Source organism: Equus przewalskii, chromosome 23, assembly GCF_037783145.1.
Source record: "Equus przewalskii isolate Varuska chromosome 23, EquPr2, whole genome shotgun sequence".
Classification (NCBI taxonomy): Eukaryota; Metazoa; Chordata; class Mammalia; order Perissodactyla; family Equidae; genus Equus; species Equus przewalskii.
Window position 1 is genome coordinate 4,899,000 of NC_091853.1, and position 27,531 is coordinate 4,926,530.

The 27,531-nt window shown below is 36.7% G+C and overlaps 1 protein-coding gene and 1 long non-coding RNA gene across 7 annotated transcripts in view; one reads left to right on the plus strand and one right to left on the minus strand.

Annotated features, from left to right (window-relative positions):
- The first annotated feature begins 4,568 nt into the window (after positions 1-4,568).
- On the plus strand, positions 4,569-11,464 carry LOC139078983 (uncharacterized). Its single transcript, XR_011532214.1, has 3 exons — positions 4,569-4,681; positions 4,954-5,056; positions 10,233-11,464. It is a non-coding gene; the product is annotated as an uncharacterized lncRNA (long non-coding RNA).
- A 1,433-nt stretch (positions 11,465-12,897) lies between these two features.
- SLC19A2 (solute carrier family 19 member 2) overlaps positions 12,898-27,531 on the minus strand; it is a 32,165-nt gene continuing 17,531 nt past the window's right edge. The window contains exons 6-10 of one of the 6 annotated variants that reach the window (XR_011532210.1): positions 26,097-26,541; positions 19,344-21,079; positions 17,732-17,899; positions 17,056-17,146; positions 12,898-13,243 (exon numbers count right to left, since the gene is read on the minus strand). Coding sequence is in view for 1 of the 6 variants with exons in the window: in XM_070591550.1 (XP_070447651.1) it covers positions 26,413-26,541 (129 nt within the window). In the remaining 5 variants the exon portion in view is untranslated. Of the gene's footprint in view, positions 13,244-16,272; positions 17,147-17,731; positions 17,900-19,328; positions 21,080-24,504; positions 26,542-27,531 lie in introns of those variants that run through there. The other 5 variants (XR_011532211.1, XR_011532212.1, XR_011532213.1 and 2 more) reach the window with 5 other exon arrangements.

Consider the following 27,531-nt stretch of genomic DNA (forward strand, 5'->3'; position numbering starts at 1 on the left):
AAAACAAAAACAAAACAGTTGAAAAAATGGGCAAAGGACCTAAATAGACATTATTCCAAAGAAGACATACAAATGGCCAGTAGGTATGTGAAAAGGGGCTCAATGTCACTAATCATCAATGTGAATCCAAGCCATAATGGGATATCACCTCCCACCTGTTAGGATAGACATTATCAAAAAGACCAGAGATAATGCGTTGATAGGGACATGCAAAAAAGGGAACCCTCATACACTGTTGGTGGGAATTAAATTGGTACAGACACTATGGAAAACAGTACGGAGGATCCTCAAAAAATTAAAAATAGAACTACCACTGATTCAGCAACCCCACTTCTGGGAATATTTCCAAAGGAAATGAAATCAGGATCTTGTAGAGATATCTGCACTCCCCTGTTCTCTGCAGCCTTCTTTATAATAGCCAAGAAATGGAAAACAGCCTAAGTGTCCACTGATGGATAATGAATAAAGAAAATGTGATATATATGTATATATATATATATATATATATATATATATATATATATATGTGATGGCCTATTATTCACCGATGAAAAAGAAGGAAATTCTGCCATTTGTGACAACATGGATGAATCTGAAGGATATTACATTAAGTGAAATAAGCCAGACACAGAAAGACAAATTCTGTATGATCTCACTCATATGTGGAATCTAACAAGGTTGAGCTCATATAAAAGAAAGTAGAACAGCAGTTACCAGGAGCTGGGAGTGAGGAAAATGGGGAGGTGTTGGTCAGAGGGTACAAACTTTCTAAGATGAATAAGTTCTTGGGATCTGTATGGTATGATGATTGCAGTTAATAATATTGTATTGTACACTTGAAGTTTGCTAAGAGAGTAGATCTTAAGTGTTATCACCAAAAAAAAGGTACTTCTGTGAGGTAATGGATGTGTTAATTAACTTGATTGTGGTAATCATTTCAGAATGTATATATATATTAAATCATCATGTTATACTCCTTAAAAAATCATGTCATATAACCTAAATATATATAATTCTCATTTGTCAATTATACCTCAAAAAAAGTGGAAAAATAAATAATTATAGACCTCTTCTGTCTCCTTTCTGATGTGGGTTCCCTCAGGCTATCAGTGACTGCACAAGAGAGGAAAATTAAGGAAATGTAAGAACAGGATGATTTAGGTAAAGCCAGGTACATAAAGAAAAGCAGTTGTCTGCTGTCCAGGGCCTTTTGCTTTGATGGGCTTTACGCTTTTTAAAGTCTGAAAATGTTAAATATCAATAAATGACTGTATTTTAGTTATAGGCAGTATAAGTGTGTCTGGAATTTAGACTCATCAAAAACTATGGGATTTTAAAAGTACAAGATCACTGTGCATGTGAAGACTCCACGTGTTTTCCCTCCCCACTGTTCAATTTAACACTAGGTATCAACTACAAATTTTGGATGTGCATTCTGAAAAATGATCCCAGAAATGAATAATACTCTCCCAATTTTTGTCATTGTTCATTACAGAGCATATAGAAATAAGTAAGTACATAACATGAGGAAGAGAGCAACGTAAAGTTGAGCAACTCTCCATTAAATAAACATTTTGAAGGAATGCTTTAACTTAGAAAAGCCAATATTTATTTAACTTAAGTAACCAAGAAGAGATTAAGTGTCAAGAATTAAGAAGACATGACGGTACATGTCTCCTATAACACTGTTCAAAGTAACACACTTTATAGACAGTATTCAGATTCTGCAAAGTCATAGTACTTGATATCATTCCACAAGTAATTATTGAGCACTTACATGCCAGACATTGTTCTGGATACTTGGAATATATCAATGAACTACTATATTCCCTAGAAGTCAGAGTTCTAATTATTTCAAAGATAGAGAATCCAGGTGCAAAAAAAGAAAAAAAAGCAAAAGCCTTGAAAGCAATAATACGAAGCTTACAAGGCTCGTGAGCTGAGCTTGAGCAGTTTGTAAGAGAGTTCTCTCACAGTCCTTAGGCTTACTTTGTTCTGATAAGCTCAGATCTCTCAGTTCCCAGCCCAGAAACTAGAATGTGATAATTTGAAAGAAAGGGCCAAAGAAGAAGTGAGATATTTAAGTGGATATTTTCCTGAATTTTACAATTATCCATTCCACCTTTAATACTTATTCATTTACGGAACACAAGGGCTTCATAGTCGTAATGTTTACCATACGTGTATTTAAAATCGATACATTCACATTCGATTTTTGTAAATTAAAAAAACTATTGATAACATAGGGAATATTTTCTTTAGAGAGTTAAAAATTGTCTTCATGGAGCTCACCTTCTAGTAATAGAAAAGACAATAAATAAACATAATAAATAAGAAAATTATATTGTGTGTTAGAAGGTGATAAATGATACATAAAACATGGAGCAAAACAGAGAAGATCAGCAGTGTGGGTGTGGTTTCTGCTAGTGGGGTTGCAATTTCAAACAATGTAGACAAGTTATGCGTTATTGAGATGACTATCGATACTTTTATTATAGTTATGTATGGATTTGACACATAACATCTATCAGTATGCATCTATATTACATATCATATTTACCTCATATCTAGATATAGTTATAATGAAAATATAGCAACTATCAAGAAAATCAAGACATTCTTTCTATAATTTTCTATTACAAGTGTGTCACACTAAAGGCTGGAGGGCTTGAGTTTGCTTGTGACCCTTAGCAGCAGACAATTCCACTTCTAGCTTGTATGCCAGCAATATACTCCTTAAAATGAACCATCTAAGTAAGAAAAGATTTACAGTATAATTACATTCATTTGTTCAGCAGTTGTTTCGTGTGTTCAGTGCTTTTGCATGTGTGTGCAGCCCCCACGAGGCAGAAGTTTCAAGGGACCTCGGGCTGTGAGGTTCTAGCTTCCTCAGCACGTGATTAGGGATCCTGTAATCAATGCTTCACTGGGGCAGGATTTGATAGAGTAAGTTATCATGGAAAGGAAACGAAATGAATCAGAGATTAGCCTTTGAGAAAAGCAATAAACATAATTTACTGTTTAATTTTTAACTGGTAAACACTCTGTTTATAAGTGGTGTTTTAATGCCCACTAAATAATTACTCCTTGAAACTAGCTACCCATATGGTTGAACGTAAGTGCCATTTGCTAAGTTATCCTGTAGGTCTAGCTCTTTTCAGTGCAGTTTTATAGCAGAAGTTGCACTTTCTTGACTTGCAGACATACATATTTAACATGAAAAGCAAAAAATAATAAAATAAGGAAGCTAAAGTACAAAGGCTCTATTTAAGGTAGACAAACAGTGTTGATGACTAGAGATAAGAATGACCCTGTCTTCTGCTTCTATGCTGTGCTAGAGCAAAGACTTACTGACTCGTATACATGAGGAAATGCACTTCAGTTCACTCTGTTGACATAAAAATGCTTTTAAATTAATAATCTCTAGTCCTTTGCATTCACTTATATTCTTTACTGTTAATCACCCCACAGAAAGACTTAAAGCACTTGGTTTATTAAAGGTAGTAGACAATTAGTCATAAAATTTGCCTGGGTAAAATATATACTCAATCTATTCCCAAATGGATTAGAAGCTGCTTTCAATAACATCCTAGATACAACGAGTGGTAGATATAGATAAGGAGAATGCCAATATTCTAATAACGAGTCAGTTCAGTTTCTGTAACTGAGTCGCAAATTTTAAGCAGCCAGTGTAAAATGGAAATAAAGTGCATTATCTAGCTCTTACTAGAAGGAAGAAATCACATGTGTTCCTCAGGAAAAACCTGTTGTCCTGACATTAATTTTTAAAAGAATTTCTTAGGTGTGGTTTTTTGTAGGAGTAGTGAGTGATGAAAGGGACAAGGCCTTCAGTAGCAATTTCACAGCAAAAGCATAGACAGGTTCCATACGGCTGTTCAGATTTTCTTGAGAATGGTAATTTTTTAAAACTATACTTCAAAACCACATACTTTAAAAAATTGACTTTGAATTCTTCCAAATTTTTTCTCTTCATGTATGCCTGGTGCATGCCTCCTGCTGTATAGTGACAATCCGGTAGCAGTGGTGGTTACATATTTTTCTTCTCTAGGGTGGGCAATTTTATTAAGGCTCATTACGAAACTTGGATATGCGAGAGTACCTTTGGCATTAGCTGCTAATGGACTCTGCCGGGAGCCTTGTTACCGACGCCTATACAGCCGTCTGACAGGGTCCAGGCTGAGAAGGGCCAAGGGGCGCAGGGACGCCCCTCAGTGAAGAATGGCCGACCAACACCCCTGATATTTTCTGAAATGTATGCATGCTTTCTATCAAGGTTATGACTATACTTGTTTCTGCTTTACATGGTTTAACTTATCTTTTCAGCCTGATGCTTTACTAGCAAAATGATATTTTCTCCCGGCAGTGTGCTCAAGGGACAATTAGCCCTACCCCCTGAAAGACAAAGGAATGCTTTCACCCACTAAGGGGCGCAGGAATGTAAAGAATTTTAGCTACCCGCTGAGAACGCACGTAGCCCTGGGGATAAGATACCCAGGAGTTGCCTTTTGTTCCCATTAACCATCTATACTAATGACATGGATGATCGAGGGAGGCAGGGGTGGCTCCCCCAGGACGTAAACAGACGGAATGCTGTCCTGTCCGGAGGTCTGGACCTTCTCTCTTTGATTTAACTTTACCATGAATTACAACAGATGTCAAGGTACCTATCTCTTTTAGCTTAGAGACAATAAATAACAGTCAATTGCGAAGAAGACGATCATTAACCTTATGCTCTATACAATGGAATGCTAATAAATATTCTTGTGCTCGCTTTGTATGTCCTTATCTCTCTGAGAATATTTGTAGAGCTATTTCTGTACTAATCCTGAAAAATATAAAAACGACACTTGTGCACAGTAAAGTTAGACTTGATTATACCAACTCAAGTCTCACGTCTCTTCCCTCACTGCGCCGACTCCGTCCCTCCCTCAGGAACCTGGACTCAGCTGGAGCAGGACTCCAGCAGGACTCATCTTCTGAACCCAGATGCAAAGAGTGAATATCTCCCAAGGACATACATGACCACAACTGAGAGGTTCGTGTCAGCAACTAACACTTTTAAAAGTGTAAGTCAGATCATAGCCCTCTCTGACTTTCCAATGCTATTGGAATAAAATCCAAATTCCTTACTTTATTTCCAAGGTTCTGCATAATCCGGCCCTTTCTTATTTCCGTAATCTCGCCTCCTACCACTCGCCTACTCATTCATGATACACCAACCATCCTAACCTCCTCTCTGTTCCTCAAGCTCATCAAACTCTTTTCCGTGATTGCTGTTTCCTCAGCCTAGGATGCTCTTCCTCAGATATTTTCATTGCTGCCTTCTTCCCATCATTCAGGTAAAACTGGACAACTTGCTTCTTCCTAATCTTAGGGAGAAAGTGCTCGGTCTCTCACCATTAAGTACAATGTTAGGTGTAGGTTTTTTGTAAGTGTTCTTTTGTAAAATTTAAGGAAGCTTCCCTCTATTCTTAGTTTATTGAGAGGTTTTATCATGAGTGGCTTTTGCATTTCGTCAAATGCCTTTTCTGCCTCAATTGGTCACATTATTTTTCTTCTTTAGCCTGTTTATGTGATGGATTACATCGATTGATTTTTTAATGTTGAATCACCTTGCATACCTGGCCTAAATCTCAGTTGGTTGTGGTGCATACTTCTTTTTATACATTGTTGGATTCAGTTTGCTAATGTTTCATAGAGGATTTTTGCATCTATGGCCATGAGGGGTCTTGGTCTGTGGTTTTTCTTTCCTGTAATGTCTTTATTTGTTCTTGGCATTAGGGTAATGCCAGCCTCATAGAGTGAATTAGGAAATGTTCCTTCTGCTTCTGTTTTCTGGAGGAGGTTGTGGAGTATTGATATTTTTTCTTCCTAAAATATTTGGTACTATCCGAGCCTAGCGTTCTTTTCTGGAAGGTTTTTAACTAATGATTCAATTTCTTTAATAGTTATGGACCTATTTAGACTTTCAATGAGTTACTCTATTCCATCTAAGTTATCAAGTTTATGGGCATAGAGTTGTTCATATTATTTCTTTATTATCCTTAAGTGTCCACAGGATCAGTAGTAATGGCCTCTCTTTCATTTCTGATATTGGTAATTTGTGTCTTCTCTCTTTTTTTCTTAGCCTGGTTGGAGGTTTATTGATTTTATCTATCTCTTCAAAGAAACATCTTTAGGTTTTGTTGAGTTTCTCTATTTATTTCCTGCTTTCAATTTCATTTATTTCTGCTCAAATTTTTATTATTTCCTTTCTTCTGCTTGCTTTCAGTTTAAATTGCCCTTTCTTAGTTTTCTAAGGGGGAAGCTTAGATTAGAGATTTTAGATCTCTCTTCTTTTCTAATATATGTATTTAATATTATAACTTTCCCTTTAAACATTGCTTTTTCTGGATCTCATGAATTTTGATAAGTTGTATTTTAACTTAGCTCAAAGTATTTTTGAATTTCTCTTGAGACTTCTTTTTTGACGTGTTATTTAGAAGTGTGTTGTTTAATCTGCAAATATTTGGATGTTTTATAGTTATCTTTCTGTTATTTATTTCTAGTTTAATTCCACTGTAGTCTGAGAGTATAATTTGTATGATTTGCGTACTCTCAGATTTGTAAAGGTGTGCTTTTATAGTCCAGAATATGGCCTATTTTGGTGATTGTTAATTCAAGTTTGAAAAGAACAGGTATTCTGCTGTTGTGGGACAGAATATTCTACAAATGACAATTAGATCAAGTTCATTGATAGTTCTGTTCAGGTCAACTATATCCTTACTGATTTTCTGCCTGTTTGATCTATCAATTACTAAACGAAGGTATTGAAGTCTTTAACTGTAATAGTGGATTTTTTCTATTTCTCCTTTCAGTTCTCAGTTTTCATCTCCTGTATTTTGATGCTCTGTTGATAAATGCAAACACATTAAGAATTGTTATGTCTTCTTGGAAAATTAACTCCTTTATCATTATGTAGTGCCCCTCTATATCTCTGATAATTGTCCTTGTTATGAATTCTGCTTTGTCTGAAATCAATGTAGCTACCTCAGCTTTCTTTTAATTAGTATTAACATGGTACATCTTTCTCCAACTCTCTGCTTTTAATCTACATGTGTCTTTATATTTACACTGGTTTTCTTATAAGCAACATACACTTATTAACAACATAACCATTGTTTTTTATCCACTCTGACAATCACTGTCCCTTAATTGTTGTATTTAGACAATTTACATTTAAAGTGAGTACTGATATAGTTGAATTAATATCTACCATGTTTGTAACTGTTTTCTATTCCTTGCATTTATTCTTTGTTACTTTTTTCTCCCTCTTTTTCTGCCTTCTCTGGTTTTACTTGAACATTTTATATTATCTATTTATCTCCCCTCTTAGGACAGCAATTATACTTCTTTAAAAAAATTTTTAGTGGTTTCCCTAGAGTTTACAATATACGTTTTTAACTAAACTAAAAACTAATTTCAAATAATTTTACTGCTTCACATGTAGTGCAGGTATTTTATAGCAGAGTATTCCTGATTCTGTCCTCCTGACCTTTGTGGTATCACTGTCATTCGTTTCACCTATCCATTTGCTATAATCATCCAGTATATTGTTCCTATTATGACTTTAAACAATCTAAAAGTTTTGTTTTTAATAAATTACTAATAAGAAAAATAAAGATTTTATTTTACCTTCATTCATTCCTTCTCTGACATTCTTCCTTCCTTTGTGTAGCTCTAAGCTTCTGACCTATATCATTTTCCTTCTCCCTGAAGAACTTCTATTAGCATTTCTTTCAGGACTGAACAGTTTAACATTTCTTGCTAGTAATGAATTCTCTCAGGTTTTGCTTTTCTGAGAAAGTCTTTATCCTTTACTTGTGAAGGATAATTTTGCTGGATATAGAATTCTAGGTTGATGGGTTTTTTCTTTCAATATTTTAAATATTTCACTCCACTCTCCTCTTGCTTACATGGTTTCTGACAAGAATCTGCTATAATTCCTATCTTTTTTCCCCTACAGGTAAGTTTTTTCCAAATTCTGGCTTCTTTCAAGTTTTTTTTTGTCTTTAGTTTTTTGCAGTTTCATTATGATGTGCCCAGGTGTAGATTTTTTTTTATCTATCTATCCTGCTGAGTATTCTCTGAGACTTCTGGATCTTTGGTTTGCCGTCTGTCATTAGTTCAGGGAAGTTCTTGGGCCGTTAGTACGTCAAGTCTTTCTTCTGCTCCATTCCTTCCTCCTTCTCTTTTTAGTATTCCAGTTACATGTATAGTACACCCTTAATCGTCCCACAGTCCTTGCATGTTTTTCTTTTTTTCACTTTGCATTTAATTTTGGGAAGTTTCCATTGGCTGGTCTTCGAACTTACTGGTTCTTTCTTCTGCCATGTCAAGTGTCCTGATGATCCTGTCAAAGGCGTTCTTCATTTCTGTCACAGTGCTTTTGATTTCCAGCATTTCCTTTTGATTCTTTCTTAGAGTTTCCATATCTCTGCTTACATTACTCATCTGTTCTTGCATGTTGTCTTATACTTTCCACAAGAGCCCTTAACATATTGACGATAGTTAAATTCTCAGTTTACTTATTCCAATTCCTGTGTCAATCTGAGTCCAATTGTGAGGCTTTTTCTGTCTCTGTATTTTTTCTGCCTTTTGGCATGACTTGTAAATTCTTTTTTGCTGGAAGCTGGACCTGATGAAACAGATAATAGGAACTGAGGTAAATAGGCCTCTAATGTGAGATTTTATGTTAATCTGGCTAGGAGTTGGGCTGCGTTTAATGCTTTCTATAGTAGCAGGTGCCACAGAGTTCAAATTCATCTAGTGTCCTTTTTCTCTCTCTAGTCTTTGGGCTTCCATTAGAACTCCTCCTCAGACACAGTCTTTCTTGCACCTTCTTCAGCAATACTTCACTGTTATTCTACTGGATCCCTATTGATGTAGTGTTAAGGTACGGAAGAGAAGAATCATTCTATAATCTTATGATTAAATCTCAATCTTTTGAGGCTAGCCCAGTGGCATACTGGTTAAGTTTGTGCACTCTGCTTTGGCGGCCCACAGTTTGTGGGTTTGGATCCTGGACACAGACCTATACACTGCTCATCAAGCCATGCTGTGGTAGCATCTCACATACAAAATAAAGTTTGGCACAAATGTCAGCTCAGGGCCAATTTTCCTCACCAAAAAAAAACCCACAACAAAACAAAAACTCAATCTTTTTGTGGGCCTGTGTCCCTGGACTGTGACCTTCACAACTATTTGTTAGCATTCCCTTTCATCCCATTTAGGTGAGACGGAAAGCCTAGAGGGAGCTGGAGTTGAGGAAATGCCCTTGCTCCACATAAGCTAAGGTTCTGGTATTGTCTTTTCCCTGGAGAGTAGGCCTTTGGAGAGTAGGCATATTTCACAATGGTTACTTTCCCCCTCTTTCTACAGAACTTTCTTATCTTCCCTGAGTGGAACTTTGTGCCCATTAAACACTAACTCCCTGTTTTCTCCTCTCCCCAGCCCCTGGCAACCACCATTCTACTTTCTCACAATATGTAGTCTTTTGTATCTTTAGCATAATGTTTTTGAGGTTCATCCATTGTGTAGTATGCATTGGTATTTTGTTCCTTTTTATCACAGACTAGTATTCATTGTATGGATATACCACATTTTGTTTATCCACTCACTGGTTAATGGACATTTGAGTTGTTTCTACTTTTGACTATTATAACTAATGTTGCTATGAAAGTTTGTGTACAAATCTTTGTGTGGACATATTTTCATTTCTCTTGGTTATATTTCTATAAGTGGAATTGGGTTACATGTAATTTTTAAGAAACTGCCAATCTCTTTTCAAAAGTGGCTGTACTATGTTACATTCCCACCGGTAATGTATGAGAATTCCACTTTATGCATATCCTAGCCAACATGCAGTAATTTTTGCTTTTTTAGTTATAACTTCCTTGAAAGTATATAGTGGTATCTCATTTGGTATTAATTTTCATTTCTCTGTTGACTAAGGATGTTAGGCACTTTTCATGTACTTGTTAGCCATTAGTATGTCTTCTTTGGTGAAATATCTATTCAAGTCTTTGGCCCATTTTTAAATTGAGTTATTTTATTTACTATTGAGTTGTAAGGATTCTTTATATATTCTGGGCACAAGCCCTTTATCAGATGTATGATTTTTAAATATATTTTCCAGTCTGTGGGTTATCTAATCTTCCTTTTGGTTCTAGGTTTTTCCTTTGTTTTTCTTCATTAATCACCCACCAGCTCAGCCTTCAGATGGTCAGTAAATCAGCATTACCTCTGATCCAATGGAGAATTTTCCAAAGCAGAATTGAACTGCAGCAACTCTCACCTCTGGAGCCAGTCTCAGCTGAGCCATAGCCCTTCCTACAGCACAGTGGCACTTGTCACAACCTGAGTCAGGGTCTTTCTCCAAATTGTTGATATTTGTACATAGCAGACGGTTTAGCAGACTATGAAATCAACCCAGCAGTGGTAGGTTGACATATATTAAGAGCTTCACTAGTATATATTCTATCCATCCCTGAAATTACATCACAGGTTATAAGTAACAGAGCCAGAATTTCCTTCAGTCACTAGCTTTGAATACATAAGATGAAAATCATATTCCCCAAAGATATTTCCTCCATGAATTCATATTGCTAAAGATGTGAACTTACAAAAATTTAGAAATCTCCACTTCAACCAATCAATTCAAGAACATTTGTAGGGTATTGTTCTGGGTACTACAACATTTATAGGGTATTGTGCTGGGTACTAAGAGACAAACAATGCACAAAACAAGTCCCTGCTCTCAAATAGCTTAAAGTGAATGTATACACACAAACGACTACAATACATAACTAAGTGTGCATGGGATAGTGTAGAAACACTGGGGAAGGCTGCCTATAAAAAGTGGCATCTGAGCTAATCTTGATGAATAAGTTGGCTATCAAAGGAAGAAAGGGACTAGCATATACAAACGTATAGAAGCTGACGCTCCTAGGGAAAGTCAACAACACAGCATATATTCTGGAATAGTGTAGGATGATACAGTGAAACAAAGCTGGAAACTGAGGCTGTAAAGAACCAGCCTTTCAAGGTTTATTGACCACCTACTGTTCCCAACATTGCTAGGTAATCTGATGGAATGGTTCTCAAATTTTTGTATTTGTATCATCTAACAATCACTACTCTCTCAAAAGATTTAAATTTTCTTTTATGAAGACATTAATGAGTTCACAGGTAGTGTATTTGTCATTTATGATTAGTTTAAAAGGCATTAAATATGCAACATAATGTGGTTGATAGTAAATTTGTAACTGCGTATTTTAAAAGATTATTCTGAAAAATTATTTTGTAAGAATAGAAAAATTTTAATACCTTATGATAATTTTTCTGATTGTCTATGAAGAAGGCCCATGTTTTTGGACATTAATAAAGTCTTCTCTTCACATGATATGTTATTCAAGAACACTTCAGATGTGTTATTATATAATGACAAAATCCTTTAGATGTGTATCAACTAGTTACATGTTATATTCACGGTCTTTTGTGAATCATTAGTTTTGTTTAAAAAGATGACCTATTTTGAGCCTTTGTATGGGTACATTTCTGTTTTTGTGGGGAAAAAGGTGACTTTAAAACTGTCCCAGACAGAAAAATAATGGTTTATTAGGAATATGTCACATTTTGGTGTGAGCTACTGTTACTGTATTTGTTTGTTATAAAGGTGAAAGGTTAATATTCAGTGCAGTTTTCAATAAAAATTTCTAAGTCCTGAATTCAAGCATATCTCACCAATGTAAAAATTATCTACTTGAGATGTTAAAAAGCAACTGAATTTTCAATTAATCAGTTTCTAACTCCATTACTCATGGGTTCAAACTTAAACAATTATTGTTTTCTATCTGCCTAATCCATAGTCAGACTCAAGAATGCTGACAATTACTTCATGTGATGAAAATTTAATTTTAAGAGTAGAAAGTAGTATAAATTTTGCTGTTATGATAATTTTAAAGCACACATATAAGTAAATCACAATAGTATTTTTAATAAATGAGGTTGGTAGGACGTGGCATGGAAGTAGAAATCCTATAGGCTGAGCACTTGAAATTCATGACTACTTTTTTTTTTTTGAGGAAGATTAGCCCTGAGCTAACATCTACTGCCAATCCTCCTATTTCTGCTGAGGAAGACTGGCCCTGAGCTAACATCTATGCCCATCTTCCTCAATTTTATATGTGGGACTCCTGCCCACATTCCTTGATGAGTCGTGCCATGTCTGCACCCACAATCTGAACCGGTGAACCCTGGGCCACCAAAGCAGAATGTGTGAACTTAACCACTGCGACACGGGACTGGCCCCTCATGACTACTTTTATCCCCACTTTTATTTGGCCTAATGTGGCAGTGAACTAAAATATTTTTAGAAAGCAGAGAGGAAGGTGTTATGTTGGTCGCCTCTCTCTTTTTGCTTCCCTCCCTTTTAAGGGAGCAAGAGAAATGCAGAGCAAAACAAATCAGTTCTGCCCAGGCTCTACCCCATTCCCTGGTTGTAGGTGACAAGCACAAATGGATGAGTTCACAAAGAATTACACAATGTTCAAGCTGATGCAATCAGAGAAAGATGGCATGGAAAGATGGGGAGAAATATTGTCAATAGGACTTGCTAACACATAGGGCAAGGAGGGAGCGAAAGGAAACAGGAGTCAAGGATGACTTAAGGCTTTTTTAGCTTGCACAAAGGGAAGAAGGAAGTGGCCATTTCCTGAAATCCAGGACAAGCAGGGTGGACAGGTGCAAATCAAGAGTTTGTGTTTGGGGTCTGCTGTAATTAATTAGGTAATCAAGTAGAGACAGAACTAAGCAGTTGGATATATGAGTCTGGAATTCAGACAAGAGGAAAGGGCTGTTTTAATATATATATAAATTTCAGAGTGATCAGTGTATACACGGTTCATAAAGCCATAGGACTGGACGCAGACACACAAGGAGGGAATGTAGATGAGGAGGGAGCAGAAGGTTGGAGAAGTAAGCATCAGGGTTTACTCAGCAGCCGTCAGGAAGAAGAGGAAGAACCAGCAAACGAGACTCAGGAGTGACCAGTGAGGTATACAGAGAGAATCCAGAGAGAGCTGTGTTCCAGAAGCTAAGGGCAGGATGTGTTCACTGTGACAAACACAATGAGGACGGAGAACCACTGTTGTGACAGTCGTTTTAGTGGAATGGTGGGATCCTAAACAAAATAAAGGGGAGTAAATAGATACAGCAGTATTGACAGTTCTTTTCAGGGAGTTTTGCTATAAAGGAAAAGGAGAAATGGGGCAGTAACTAAAAGGACATAGAGGTTCGAGCAGAGGAGGATTTATCATGAAGCAAACGAAGCTTAAGTTTCAGGACTTCTCACCTGCACAGGTTCCTTCTGTAGCCCTAGGAGCGGCCCTAATAATGTGTTTATGTGAAAATAGGTTTTTATAAAATTTCCAAAAATAAGATATTTTAAGGACAATAAACCAGTGTCTCCTTTCACTCCAACTTCCCTCCATCAAGTGCTCTCTGCCTCTGGCTGGCTGCAGACACTACTGGAATTGGACTAATGAAGGGCTAAGTTAGATTAGGAATATATGTAATTTGGGTTTACATTTGTTTTAATTCTGAAAACAAAAAAAAATATTTTCAAGAATAACAAAAACAATAATTGCATTGAATTGAGAATTATTTTCCTCTTTCTCTACCACTTAAATCCTGAAGAACTTGAGTGAGAAAAAATAAAATTACCTATCCAAGTCTAAACTACTATGATAAGGGAAGTGGCGTAAATTCTTGCAAATTTCTGGTCACTAAGATATAAGTGGATGCCCTTATTCTTGTCTGTAGTCTAGATGTGCTCATAATTTTCATCTTTTGAAGAAATATGTAACAATGTGAAGGCAAATTTGAGAAGGGATGGATTTTTAAAAAGAAAAGAAATGCTATGAGATATTAAGGAAGGTGACTCAGCAAAATATGCATCTTTTTACAGTTGATGCCTAGTCTATCAAGAACCAAACCTCTTTATTAAACCTAGTAAAATAGAATTAGCAAAGAAGTTATATTTCCATTAGAATTTCTTAGAGTTTTCTGAAATAACTCAACAGGCATAATTTGGTTAATATTAATTTGAACCACTCAGTGGCAAAACTTATCTCTGTAAAATATAGTATTGTCTGAACACTAGAATTTATGATGATGCACATGAAATAGTAATAAGTGTGGAACTTCTGTTTTTTTCCATAGATCTCTAAATGAATTTTTATAAACGGCTGGATTTTCATACAACCCTTTCCTAGTGTAATACACATACATGGTCATTCAGTCTCTCCTAGAAGAACGTGAGGGACACAGAATCTGCCACTTTCACAAGGAGCCCATATTTTTGTGTCTCACTCAGCTTCATATTATAGCAAGGAGCGCCATGACTGCAAACATGGAGCAGAGTCTCTAATCGTAGACATGTTGCTCCTATACTCATTCTCCTTTTCGTTTTTACTCTTTTCCTTAATTTCCCCCCAGTTCTCACCTTTTGGTCTCCACAGGCATTTTGTTTTCCTTTTTTGACATTGATAATAGACATTTAAAAGAGCCTAAAGTAAAAGCCCCTTCCTACATGTGGGCCTCAGTGAGGAAATGCATTCCTGGAATCATAATTGCCACCATAGGAGCAAGAGAATAAGACATCTGCATAGCTGATGAATCCCACTTAAATGAACGTTGAAATGACCTCCAACTTGTGGTGGTGGGCTTCTTTTTCAAAGTGACACCAGACTCCTCCATCCCTATGACACCTGTGGATTCTCGAGAGCCTTACTCAAGTTGTTGCTTTTGGTGCCTCTTTCTTCCTAAGGACCCAACAGATGCATTACTAAAACAGTTTCAAACCCACAGCTGACTTTCTCCATTTTCACAGTCTTCATTATAAAACATCCGTTTTTGTAGTAGTTAGAAAAAGCATAACTTCCATGTTTTAGAGGTATTTTTTTCACTTCATAATATTTTTCATCAAGAAAAAGTGAAATCTATATTGCAACACGATTGGATTACAATGTAGTTAACACAGGAGAAGTGGATATTTTTTTGTCTCCATTACTCCACAGAATGAAAATACCCTCACTCATTTACCCTCTTTAAGTAAGTGAAGTTTCTAAGGTTGTAGGTAATTCCTCACAAAATTATTTTCCAACTCTAAAACAGTATCACAAATACAGTTGTGCATCACCTGATGAGGGGGATATGTTCTGAGAAATGCATCATCAGGCGGTTTCCTTGTTGTGGGAACATCATGGAGTGCACTGAAGAGGAACAAAATTTGCCACCCCAAGTGTGTCTCTTTAACATAAGTATTATTTTAGGCTGGTTATTATTTTAGAAACAAAAGACTCAGAAAGTTTTTCTTATTACCTTCCCCTTAACTGCCTAAAAGAATTCAGATTAAAAACAAAACCTGTCTCAGGAAGCGAGCTATCACCTTAGCATCACATGAACCAGGTGGTAGACAGGGAGGATCCTAGAAGAGCCTGTTTGTTGGGCTCCCCTGTGTTCTTCTGTTTCTGTGTGGCCAAACAAACACTTCTCTTCCAAACATTTGTTCCTTTTCACCAACATGTGAATTGCCTTCCTTTCCATTGAAGTCCCTGACTCTCCCCTCTCTCAACATCTTCTTTTGTCTTTAGTTGAGGATATACTTAAGGTGAGGGCTTCAGCCATTTTGGCAAGTTACTTGATTTTCCTGGGTTTCTCCCATGTATATATGTTATTGAACTTTTGTTTCTTTTTCTCCTGTTAATCTGTCTCATGTTAATTTAATTCTTAGACCAGCCAGAAGAACCTAGAAGGATAGAGGGAAATTTCTTCCTCCCATATGGTACCTACACAAACCTAGATGGTATAGTCTACTACACACCTAGGCTATATGGTACTAATCTTATGGGACCACCATTGTATATGCAGTCTGTCCTTGACAAAAATGTTGTTATGTGGCACATGACTGTAGATACAGTATTTTCATATTTTTGTGTTTGTTCAGATATTTTGCAGACCTGTTCCATCAATTGAGGTTTATATTTGAGGGTTAACCAGACATTAGGGAGAAAATAAGAGCTTACAATAAAATGAGGCAACCATTAGATTTCTCCTACTTAGCTGAAATGTTTTCTTCAGGATGTCAACCATAATTGACCTGAATTCTGGGCAAGGAATGCAGAACGATCATTGAAATACTGATCAAAATTCACAGGAAGTTGGCAATGATTTACTCTTGAATAATATTATATTTGATACACACAAAAGAATATATATAAAATATATATGTAAATTATAAAGTATGATACAATTCACCTAGCAAAAGGAGAACATTACCAATATTCATGACCTACCTATGCCACCTTCCTATCTTACCAAAAAAGGTAACCACTATCACAAATTTTGAGTGTATCATTATATTCCTTTCAAAATCTTTTTTTTACCATTTATGTATGTTATTCTTAACCAAAACATTGTTTCATTTACTTGCTTTTGAGCTCATTTTTTAAATGGTATAATGCAGCATGGACATACCAGCTGTTTGATTTTCTCTCATTTAACAGTATAATGATTTTCTAAAATTTATAAATGTTTTACATGCAATTATATTTGTTTATTTTTTGCCACTGTATAATGTTCTATAATATATGAAAATTTTTCTATTCATTCTCTTGTCAATGAGCATTTGGGTTAGTTAATGGTTTTGCATGTTTTTGCTTAAATTGTTATATTTTTACTTTCATAATTGTGTTTTTATTTGATCACTATGCAGTCATTATGAATGGTACGTAAAGATATATTTAAATTTAAGTACCAAAAATCTAAAACATCATACAGTTGTAATTTTTTTTTAAATAGTTAATCCAGTGATAAAAATTTGGAGGCAAGTTGTCCTTTAAATATATTAGACACTAATATCTTCAAATATTGATAAACTGTTACATTTAAAGCTCCACTAATTCACAATTTAGCATCATACACACTACATACCCTAAAATTTCCAATCTTTAATGGAACATTAACAGTTCTGATAGGGAGAGCCAAGATTAGAGAGCAGTTTTCTTCAGGAGCAATTCTTTCTCTATATGTAGGGAGCAACAACATGAAGATAGACACTAAGTAGTTTGAAATATTTAAGGCATATTAAGTGAATAACTGTGACTCCAAATCTCTATTTAGTTATACTTCAAAATATAGCTTATGAAAGCTGCCTCCCTATCAAGACAGTCAAAGCCTCTCTTAAGTCAATATCCCAACAGGTTTTGGTTGTTCAGAAAAATAAATAACCAGCACCTGATTTCTTCTTTTAAAAAAAGTATGTACACACACACACACACACACACACACACACAGTGTCAGAGGAACTGGTGTCCCTTCCTTGTAAAAATATGTTTTTAGAGCTATTTTTAAAATTTTGCATTTACAAAATAGATTATAAAAATATTTCTCTGGATTGTAATAAGGATACAGGAACCACTAAGACTTGATAAATGATATTAATCAGACTGACTTTTCTGTCTCCTGCTTAACTAGAGGCTGAAGGCTACTCATTTTTACTTTCTTCAGTTTCTGCAGGTCGTTTGCCTTTAGTTTCTTGGATAGCCATTTCAGTCGGTTTGCCGTTTGCTCCCTTTTTTCATTTGCAATTTTTTGGCAGAACACTTACCCTTTCTTATTGCCCTCTTTGGTTTGGTTTCAACTTCTTCAGGAACTGGTTTAGATGACAGCCTTGCCAATGTCCTCTAGGGCTCTTTCTTTACTATCCCTTCTTGGCAGTGGTTTGTGGTGAGGAGGGCAGGTGCCTGAGTGCCCATGGCCACAACACTTTGGGAACCTTCACAAAGCCAGGTTGTATGATTACTGCTGGTAAAATCATCCATTAGGTTTGTTTTTGTTCCAGTTTATTCACTCAATTGTTTGGTAAATTATACACTCTACTTTTATGCTTTGCTGCTCTTTAAACTTCACTATGATACCTAATTTAACAAAATCTAATTTAATCTGTATCTTAATATTCCTCATGAATAACATAAGTACTTTAGGATGCTTTATTTCTAAGCATCCCTCATCAGCCCAATTTATATACTCTCCATGTGTAGTATTTTAAAATATAAACCACAAAATGTTTTATCATTATTAATTAATAAAGTTAATGTTCATTTAGATTTATATAAATGCTTACCCCTAGCTTTTCCTAGCTTCATCCTAGCTTCTTGCATATCAGATCTTCCTACTAGAGTCTTGTGCCTTTCTCCTGAGATAACCTGTTGTTGGTGTAAAGTTTTTCCATTTTTGTTCATCTGTAAATATTTTTACTTTACTCTTGTTTTTAAAAGACCATTGTTCTCGGTACACAGTTCTAGGCAGACAGTTATTTTCTCTCAGTAATTTGAAGCATTCATTACATTGTCTTCTGGCCTCCATTGGTGTTCTTGAGAAACCGGCTGTCAGCTAATTGTGTTCTTTTATGGATGACCTGTCTTTTCTCTCTGGTTGCTTTTATGATCTTCTCTTTGTCCTAAGTTAATTGCAATTTTACTACTGTGTGTCTAGGTGTGAAGTTATTATTTTTTTAGTCATTTTTCTTGTGATGCACTATGATTCCTGTATCTGTGGGTTCTTGTTCTCACCAGTTCTGCAAAATTCTGTCATATTGTAGCCTTAGAAGGAATGAGTAGATATAACAGAGGAGACAAAATATTCTACAATATATCTCAACCTCTTTTTACGCTTTTAAAGGCATTGTCTCTTTACTGCATACTAGGTAATTTCTTCAGTTTTATTTTCCACTTCACTAATTCTCTTTTCAGCTGTCTTTAATGTGCTATTTAACCTAGTTATTGAGTTTTTAGTGTAAAATTTAAGGAACATACAGAAAAAAAACATAAAACATAAGTGTATTGTATAATGAAGAATCATATAGGAAGCACACTTGTATCATCTTCCAAGTCAAGAAATAAAACAAAAGTACCCCAGAAGGATGTGTGCCCCTTCTTAATCATATCTCTCTTCCATTCCTTAGAAGTAAATATTTGAAAGAATTTTATAGTAATAATGTGTTTGTTTTATACTTTTACCACTTATGTATATAGATTTAAACAATATAGTTTGTCTCCTTTTGAACAAGTGGAATTGTATTGATATATTCTATTATATCTTAGTTCTTTTGCTCAAAATTATGTTCATAAGATTCATTGAAATTGTTGCTTGTAGCTCTGGTTGATCAATTTTCACTCCTGTATAGTCACATTTCTAATACTTACTCAACACAGGCATACCTTGGAGATACTTCAGCTTAAGTTCCAGACCACTGCAATAAAGCAAATATTGCAATAAAGTGAGTCACACAAATTTTTTGGTTTCCCAGTGTATATAAAAGTTATGTTTACACTATACTGTAGCCTATTAAGTGTGCAATAGCATTATGTCTAAAAAAGACAATGTACATACCTTAATTTAAAAATATTTCATTGCTAAAACATGCTAACCATCATCTGAGCCTTCAGCAAGTTGTAATCTTTTGCTGGTGGAGGGTAATAATTAGTAGAAAATGCATTATCTGTGAAGCACAATAAAGCAAAGCACAATAAAACAGAGTATGCTTGCAGTCCCAAGTGTCTAGTAGTTGCCATATTTGAAAGTGCAGCTCTGTGGTATATACCTAGGAGTGGAATTGCTGGGTCATAGACTATGCCTATCTTTAACTTTAAAGGACAACAGCAAAATGCTCTTCAAAGGAGTTGTACCAATTTACACTCTCATCAGCAATTTATGAGACATAATCCATTGAATTTTAACTTCAACATTTCTATTTTAATTTCTAAAATATATTTTTCAGTTCTTTGAAAATCAAGCCAGTCTTTTCATTTTTGTTAGTCTTGTTACTTGCTCATTTTTAAACATTTTTTATATTTAACGTTTTATAGATATTCATTTCATACTCTGTATCTGATAATTCCAATATCTGAAACCATTAGGTCTCTTCATCTGTTGTTGTTTCTGCTGATTCTTACTCATGGTTGCTTATTTATGTCTTTGGTAATTTTTAAAATAATGTATTTAATTTTTAATGACATTAATTTCTAATAGTAAATATCTTATACACTTATTTGATCTGAGAGTGATCTGCCACTAAGAGTCCTAGTAACTACTTATGCTCTGCTGTGGTTTCTTGTGGGTTGTGAGAGGACAAAAGTCATGCACAGGGGATTAGAGTTGACAAATATTAGGAGTAATAATTATTCCATATGCTTTTTTACATTTCCCAAATTTCTTACCATGACCACATAATGCTTTTAAAACCACACAATAATGTTAAAATAACCATGGAATCAGAATATTTGCCAACCACAATAAAGCTCAATTAGTAACATTTGATTCTATGTTATGAGGTGGGATTTTAGGGCCCTTCCTAGGAGGCTACTTATTGAAGATTATGGTATCCTCTTTGTGATTTTCTGTTCCACACTGTGCACAACTCTATCAGCGCAGGGGCTTAAAAGGGAATGCTTTCCTCTAGGGACGATTTTTAAAATATTGTTTCTACTATAAACCAGGCGTTCCTACCATCTGGGACTACTTCACATCCCGCCTAGGACCTCTGGCTTAATGCTGGAGTCCTTTCTACCACTAGATATAGCTAGATATTTTTTAAATTTAAATGGCTGTGGAGGAATGACTTTGGGTAAGTATGAAATGGCTTATAACTAAGGAAAGGAGACCAAAATGCAAAGAAAAAATCAGGGCGGGGAGTAAAGAATCATCAAACTGTAACTGGGAATTAATTACGAGAGTTGGAGATAAAAACAGATCTTTAAGCAGACGACTAATTTCCCTATGGACACATTCTCTGGCCTATGGCTTCTTAATCAGTCAAGCACAAGACCCAGGCGAGAATTTCCAGGTAGCTGTTCCGTCCAAAGGCTCCATCCTAAGTACTGATCCGGAGGTCAAGGTCCACCTTTGTCCACACTCCCAGAACATCGCGGGTAGGTCTTCCAGGATTTTTGGCATCCTGCAGGGAATGATGGTCAAGGTATGCAGTTTCATATTAGAAAAAAAGAGGCTAGTGGTGGTGTGGGTAGAAGATGGAACTATATCAAACAGATGAATTAGTTTAGGGGTTTCAAATATTTAAGTATTAAATAGTTTTTGTTAACATTTCAGCATTTGGGGCAGAAGGTTGAATTTTCTTAGTTGCAATTCCTCTTGTGATTTTTCTGGAGGGTAAGACTGTCCTTTGGAAAGGGCTGTTGTCCCCTTGGATTCACTTATTTTAAAAGAGGACAATTTGGTAATAACCGTTTCAGAGAGTGATCCGTAGCCGGCCGCACTGATTACCCAAGAAGTTTTAAACGTCAGAGACAGCAGCCGGTGCCTTTCACAGCACATGACCTTCACCGGAGGTCTCCCCACGCTGAGGTTTGGAGGAGGAGTTTCAGAAATGGTAACTGCAGCCCACAGCCGGGCCTTCTCGGAGGCCCACGCCCCCTTCCTGCGCCGGCAGAGACCGCGAGCCGCTTCCCCGACACAGCGCGGACGGAAAGCCGCGGCGGGCGCGGCCGGCGTGCGGCGGGCCGCAATGCGCAGGCGCGGGGGGGCCCCCCTCGGGAGTGGACCGAAGCAAGCGAGGCTGCACGCCCCGCCCACCACAGGCCCGCGGGCTCGTTTCTGGCATGGAGCCGGCCGGCCTGGGGGAGGCGGTGGCCGGGAAATCGGGGTTTAGGTTTCCTGCAGCTTTGTCTAGCTGTACACCCACAACTTGTACCCCGAGGCTTCTCAGCCCTCTGCCACCTACCCAGCCATTCTAGAACAGCCCCGCAGCACAGCCATCCTGCAGCTGCTGGTGCCCTGCCTGGCATTCTTCTTCTCCGGGGCTGTTTTCTGAGCTGGGGGGCTCCCTCCCGCCCCCTCTTCCCACTGCAGTGTAATCCCTACAGACTTGAGAAGGGTATGGGGCGGAAGCGACCGTTAATTTGCAGTGTAGGGTGGGAATCAGACTCCCATCCAGGCTTCTCCACTTCACAGAGTGTGATGTTGGGCAGGTTATTTACTTTCTAAGCCACCTTTTGAAATAGGGGCACACATTCTAGAACGTTAACGTAGTAACCCCAAGTCAGTCCTCTCTGTTTCTTCCACTGCGGTAAGTTATAAAGGCCTACCTCATCTACACCTAGCCAATTGAAATGGTCCCTGAACTAGCAATTTTAGGTAGTACCTTCCATAAAATTCATCCTATCCACTGCTGCCAAATTAAACTTCATAAAACTTAATCATTATTCTCCATTTCCATCTCCAATTAATAAACATTGGAAAATGTCGCCAAACTGTCTTTTCAACTTTATCTCACCCTACTCCTATTTCTCGCTGATTGTACACAGAGTTTTCGGCCTTTATACCTTTATTTGTGCCCCTTTCTTTACTACACAGTTCCCCCTTCCAAATTTCTTTAAAATTCTACCCATACTGCATAGCCAACTCAAATGCCACCTCCTTCAGGAAGCCACTCATGATTTCACCAATGTCCTTGTTCTCTTTGAGACCCAAGCCTTTTAATTGTTATGGTACCTGACACACTGTTGTGGATTGCAGTTGGGCATGTATTATCCTTTCTACTTTTTCTTATCACACATTTTAAGGTCCTTGAGAGCAGGAATCATGACTTTTTCTTCCTTGTATCCGCAGAAGAGCTTTCCAAAATATAAATTAAAAATAAAGGGGGCAGGGGCTTAAAAGCTTCTGATCATTTTCATTTTGATTGCAAGACTCAAAAACTTTCCTTTGAAAGTGTAATTTTAAGATTGATAGCTACAAATTAACTGTAAATGGAGAGTAAGGGGACTAGAACTGCCTTCTCAGTCCCCTACTCTGCATCTCCAGTACAGGTGCTTTCACGTCTTCCTTCATTTCTTCACAACAGTCCTGCGAGGGAGGCATCATCCTCACGTACTGATGAGGAAACTGAAGCTTAACAGAGACTTCCCTAATGGACCACAGCTTTGAGTGGCAAATCTAGCACTTTGAACTCCCTTTATCAGCATTACTTAATGAAAAACAGTAGAGGAATTAGTACTCCTACAAGATCCCTTTCCAGAAATCAAAGGAGATGATGTTCACAAATGCCCTTTCAAAACTAAAACATGTTAAGCAAATGTAAGGTATTAATTATAAGGAGGATGCCATAATAAGTAAAACAAACATATCCAATTTCTATCATTTAAGCATAATGCCTTGAATAAAGTAGTGGACTAGAGATCATTGATAGGCATTTTAATCTTAATGTTCCATGTTGATGTACTTTTTAAAAAATAGTGGGCATTTAGCTATTGTACTGGCAGGGGGCTATACTGAGTCCATTACATATCAATTATATAATTCAATATTCATATGGCACTAGGAAATGTTTTGCAACAAAAGTCAAAGATAAGACATGGTCCCTGCCCAGAAGGCTTGCAATCTGAAAGGCATTAAGATACAGGGGATATAACTATAGGGACAGAAAACTTTATCTTTAAAAAATTGTTTTGGGGGCCAGCCAGGTGGTGTGTGGTTAAGTTCGCGTGCTCCGCTTTGGCAGCTTGGGGTGCACTGGTTTGGATCCTGGGTGTGGACCTATACACCATTCATCAAGCCACATGGTGGCAGCATCCCACATAGAACTAGAAGGACTTACAACTAGCATATACAACTATGTACTGGGGCTTTGGGGAGGAAAAAGAAAGAGGAAGATTGGCAACAGATGTGAGCTCAGGGCCAACCTTCCTCATCAAAAAAAATAAAAATAAAAAAAGTACTCTCATAAAAAAAGTTGTTTTGCATGAAAAATTTCCAAGTCTTTGGTGATAATCAATGAAATGCCTCAATGAAGCAGGTTTTGGAATGGGATATTAAAGGGAAGGTACTAATTTGGCTACTGAGAGGAAGACTGACTTGTTTTCTAGGATATAATAAACTGACTCTCAACTGATGGCAAAAAGATGCTTCGCTGGGTATCAGAATATTTTGGGCCAGAACAAAGAGGCTATGAAGTTTCAAAACAAGATGGCATCTTCTGCCCTTGATTTAAGTTCCTTTATTTTTAAAATTCAGTTAACACTGAAGGGAATGTGGGCCTTTTCAGTTTTTAAAAGGGTGAACACTTTAAACAGAGAGATGAGAGGTACCAAGATGAAGACCAGGAAAAATAAAGTGGTGCTAGATTGCTAGCAATGTGGTGCTAGAAAAAACTTGGGAAAACAACAGAAATAAGGGGGAGGAGTCAAAGGAAAAGATCACAAAGCAATGAAAGAATGAACAGGATGACAAGGTTAATTAGGAGGGTCAGCAGAGGAGAAGGCTTAAGACAAAATTTGTCCTAGGAGAAATCATTTCAGGATGGAATCTAAAACTCCTACTGAAGCAAAAGACAAATTTAAAATAATTTTGATTAAAAAGGGAAAATATACTGTAAAACATTTATTTAATAAAAATAATTTTATAATCTATACAGAATTGAATAAAAATTACCAATTATTTCCACACTTATTTGCAAAACGGCATACAACTTGCAAATTGGGGTCAGCATTCTACAAATACGGCCACACACCAAATTGTGAACTTATCATTTTCTTAAATAAGTAAAGGTTCTGGCTGTGTGCCACAGTCTTCAAATTAAATTCCAGGGAAATATTACTTTGGTAATGTGAACAATTTGTACCACTATCTATTTTATTAAAAAAATTAAAATCCCTCAAACACCACTTTTCTGCTCATTTGAGTAAACAACTCCCTATGTAGCAAGAAAAAAAAGACAAAATATAAAATTAGAGGTTGCTACTTTTATGACATCACTACCCCTTCCCTTCCTTAGCTAGTGTTCTCTTCCTTTCCCTTAATCCGAAAGGAAGGCAAATGGGAAATGACCTCTTCTTATCCTCATTCACTTACTTCTAGAATTCCTGCTTAAACCAAATAAATATATCAATTTTGCAATCTTGACACTATTATTCACACTGTTTAGCTGTGTCATTCTAAAAAAAGTTAACACCCAGCTGGAAGCAGCTACCTAGATCCTTTTCAAGGGAAGGCTTTAAAATAGTTTTCATGTCTCACATACTCTAGCAGCCACTTGGTAGGCTGATTTCAGAATTAAATGTATACAGAATAATATTTTTTCAAGTTAACTTGGAAATGGACTCATGAGCAATTCTTATTTTAAGCAAATATTCAAGATGATCCACCCTTAGACACAAAGGCAGATTTAACGTACAAAATGCAGGAACCAAATCTATCCTAGTTCCTGCTCCATTATTAATTAGTGAAACAATTAAAAAGAGGCTCAGTTGGTGAAAAAGGCTTTGGAATAATCCAACACCTAATGACATCTTTATCTTGGATAAGAAGAACAAATAATATAAAAGCTATAAATGGGGATGAAGTTATTAAAAAAAAGACTTTTTCATTTAATTCTGGAAATAAAAGGGAATGCAAATACAAAATGGGCTCGTTGTCTTTAGCCCATATACTAACCTTTCATCATGGAATTAACAGTCCTTCATACTGAAGAATAAAAGACAAACAAACCTACCTTTAAGTTTTCTGATTAGGTCTCTTCATTTAGATTATTAGTAGGCTTCAAAACTTGCCTTATTTTCTAACTATATGAGCTTCTCTGAGAAGCATATGAATAAGCAAAACTGTACTTCTAAAGAAAATCTACACAAATATATAATCGTCAAGATAAGAACTGAGAACATTCATATAATGAATTTTTAAAAAATAACTTATTAGAAATGACATACACTCCTTATAGGACAGAACACCCAACCAGAGCAAATATTGCCAGTGATAGGAACGACTTTCATCTGTAGAAACACAAATGCACATGAGTAACACAGAAATAAGACTCAAGTTGAACAGGGGCAAGTGCTGTTAGAACATATTTCTATCCTGACCTGTGACATCTTGTGACCCCTGTGAAGCCTTGGTCCCACCAGCCAAGCTTCTGGCTAAGCAGATACAGAAGCATCTGCCCTATGAAACATCAAACTCACCTGCTATCATGTGTATAACAGCACGTGCTGCTTGAGTGCTCTTGACTACTTGGTTTTCAAAGTCAAGTTTGTTTTTGAATCAGAAAAAAGTCAGACTTAAATTAGCTCTCATAAATAACCCACAAAATAAACTTCACTTCTGGCTCCTCTGAACAGTATTATGTTACTCCAGGAACACATGACATAGTCAAGCGGCTGCTCTGAAGCCATGAAATACACATTCATAAATATGTGTCCACATCTTCAAAAATGAAATACATCCAGGCACAGTGCTGTGCAGAGTTCTTGCTAGAAGCAGCAGCTCGTCAGCAGTATATTATGAAGTGGTTACTTGAGAACTTGATTCTGGATCTTCCTGCTTTCTGTATTTCTTCATAACACTGACTGCACCATTAACCAGGAAAACCACAGCGATGAATGCAAAATAACCGGCGTAGATCAGAAACTAGAGAGGGGGAAGTAGCAATTCATAGAATTATCAATTAGAAGATGAGCTGTCCTCTTACATACCTGTGAACATATACTGCAATTAAAGATATATTCAGTTTCTCCATAAAACTTCAAAAAGCATTGTGTGCTTACACAGTGTGCCGGGTACTGAAGATACACGGAGGCAGCAGTGCGGTGGGACTGAAGCCAACTGAAGCCTGACTACCTCCCTCACTAGCTGTGTGACCTTGACTGAGACACTTAATCTCAGAGCCGTGACTTCATTTACAGAATGCAGTTCATATTTCCTTCTTTACAGCATTGATGGGAAGGGATGAGATCATGAATGTAAATGTTTATTAGCACAGTGCTAATACTGTTAATACTATTGTTTTAATTTTTATTGCTGTTATTGTTATACCTGAATCCTGGTCTCCACCCTCAAGCTGACAGGTGGGTATGACTAACAGGCCAAGTTCTGAAGATCAAGAACTTCTATTCTTCCCCAGAAGAGGGCAGTGGAAGGTCAACTATATACCCTTATAGGATTACTTTAAGAATCTTCCCTAAGCCAAATTTTTAATGTGACCATATAGTTACAACTTCATCATCATTATCTTCTTAAAACTTACTAAATACTTATAAGCTAGCTCATAGGTGCAACAAGAATGTTACTCTAAGTCTCTGGGCCAGGTTCTTTCAAATTTGTATACATTTTCCTGTAGGAAACCTGCTAATTAATCACGGCAGTTAGAGTTTCAGCGTAGCCCACAAAATTCTATTATTCCACAAGTTTAAACCCACCATTTCCGTAGCAGGATGACAAGCACTTGGTTTCTCTCCCACCCTCCATCCCAAATGTCAGCACCTATCCCTTGAGAGGTCTTCTCGAGGTTTTTATTGCTGGTAGTAATTGGGAAACATACAGAAAGATTACTAGTAAGCTCCCACTCATCTGTTCTCCCCACCACGCCCCCTTTTGAGGCCGCATAATGCAGTGGGAGAC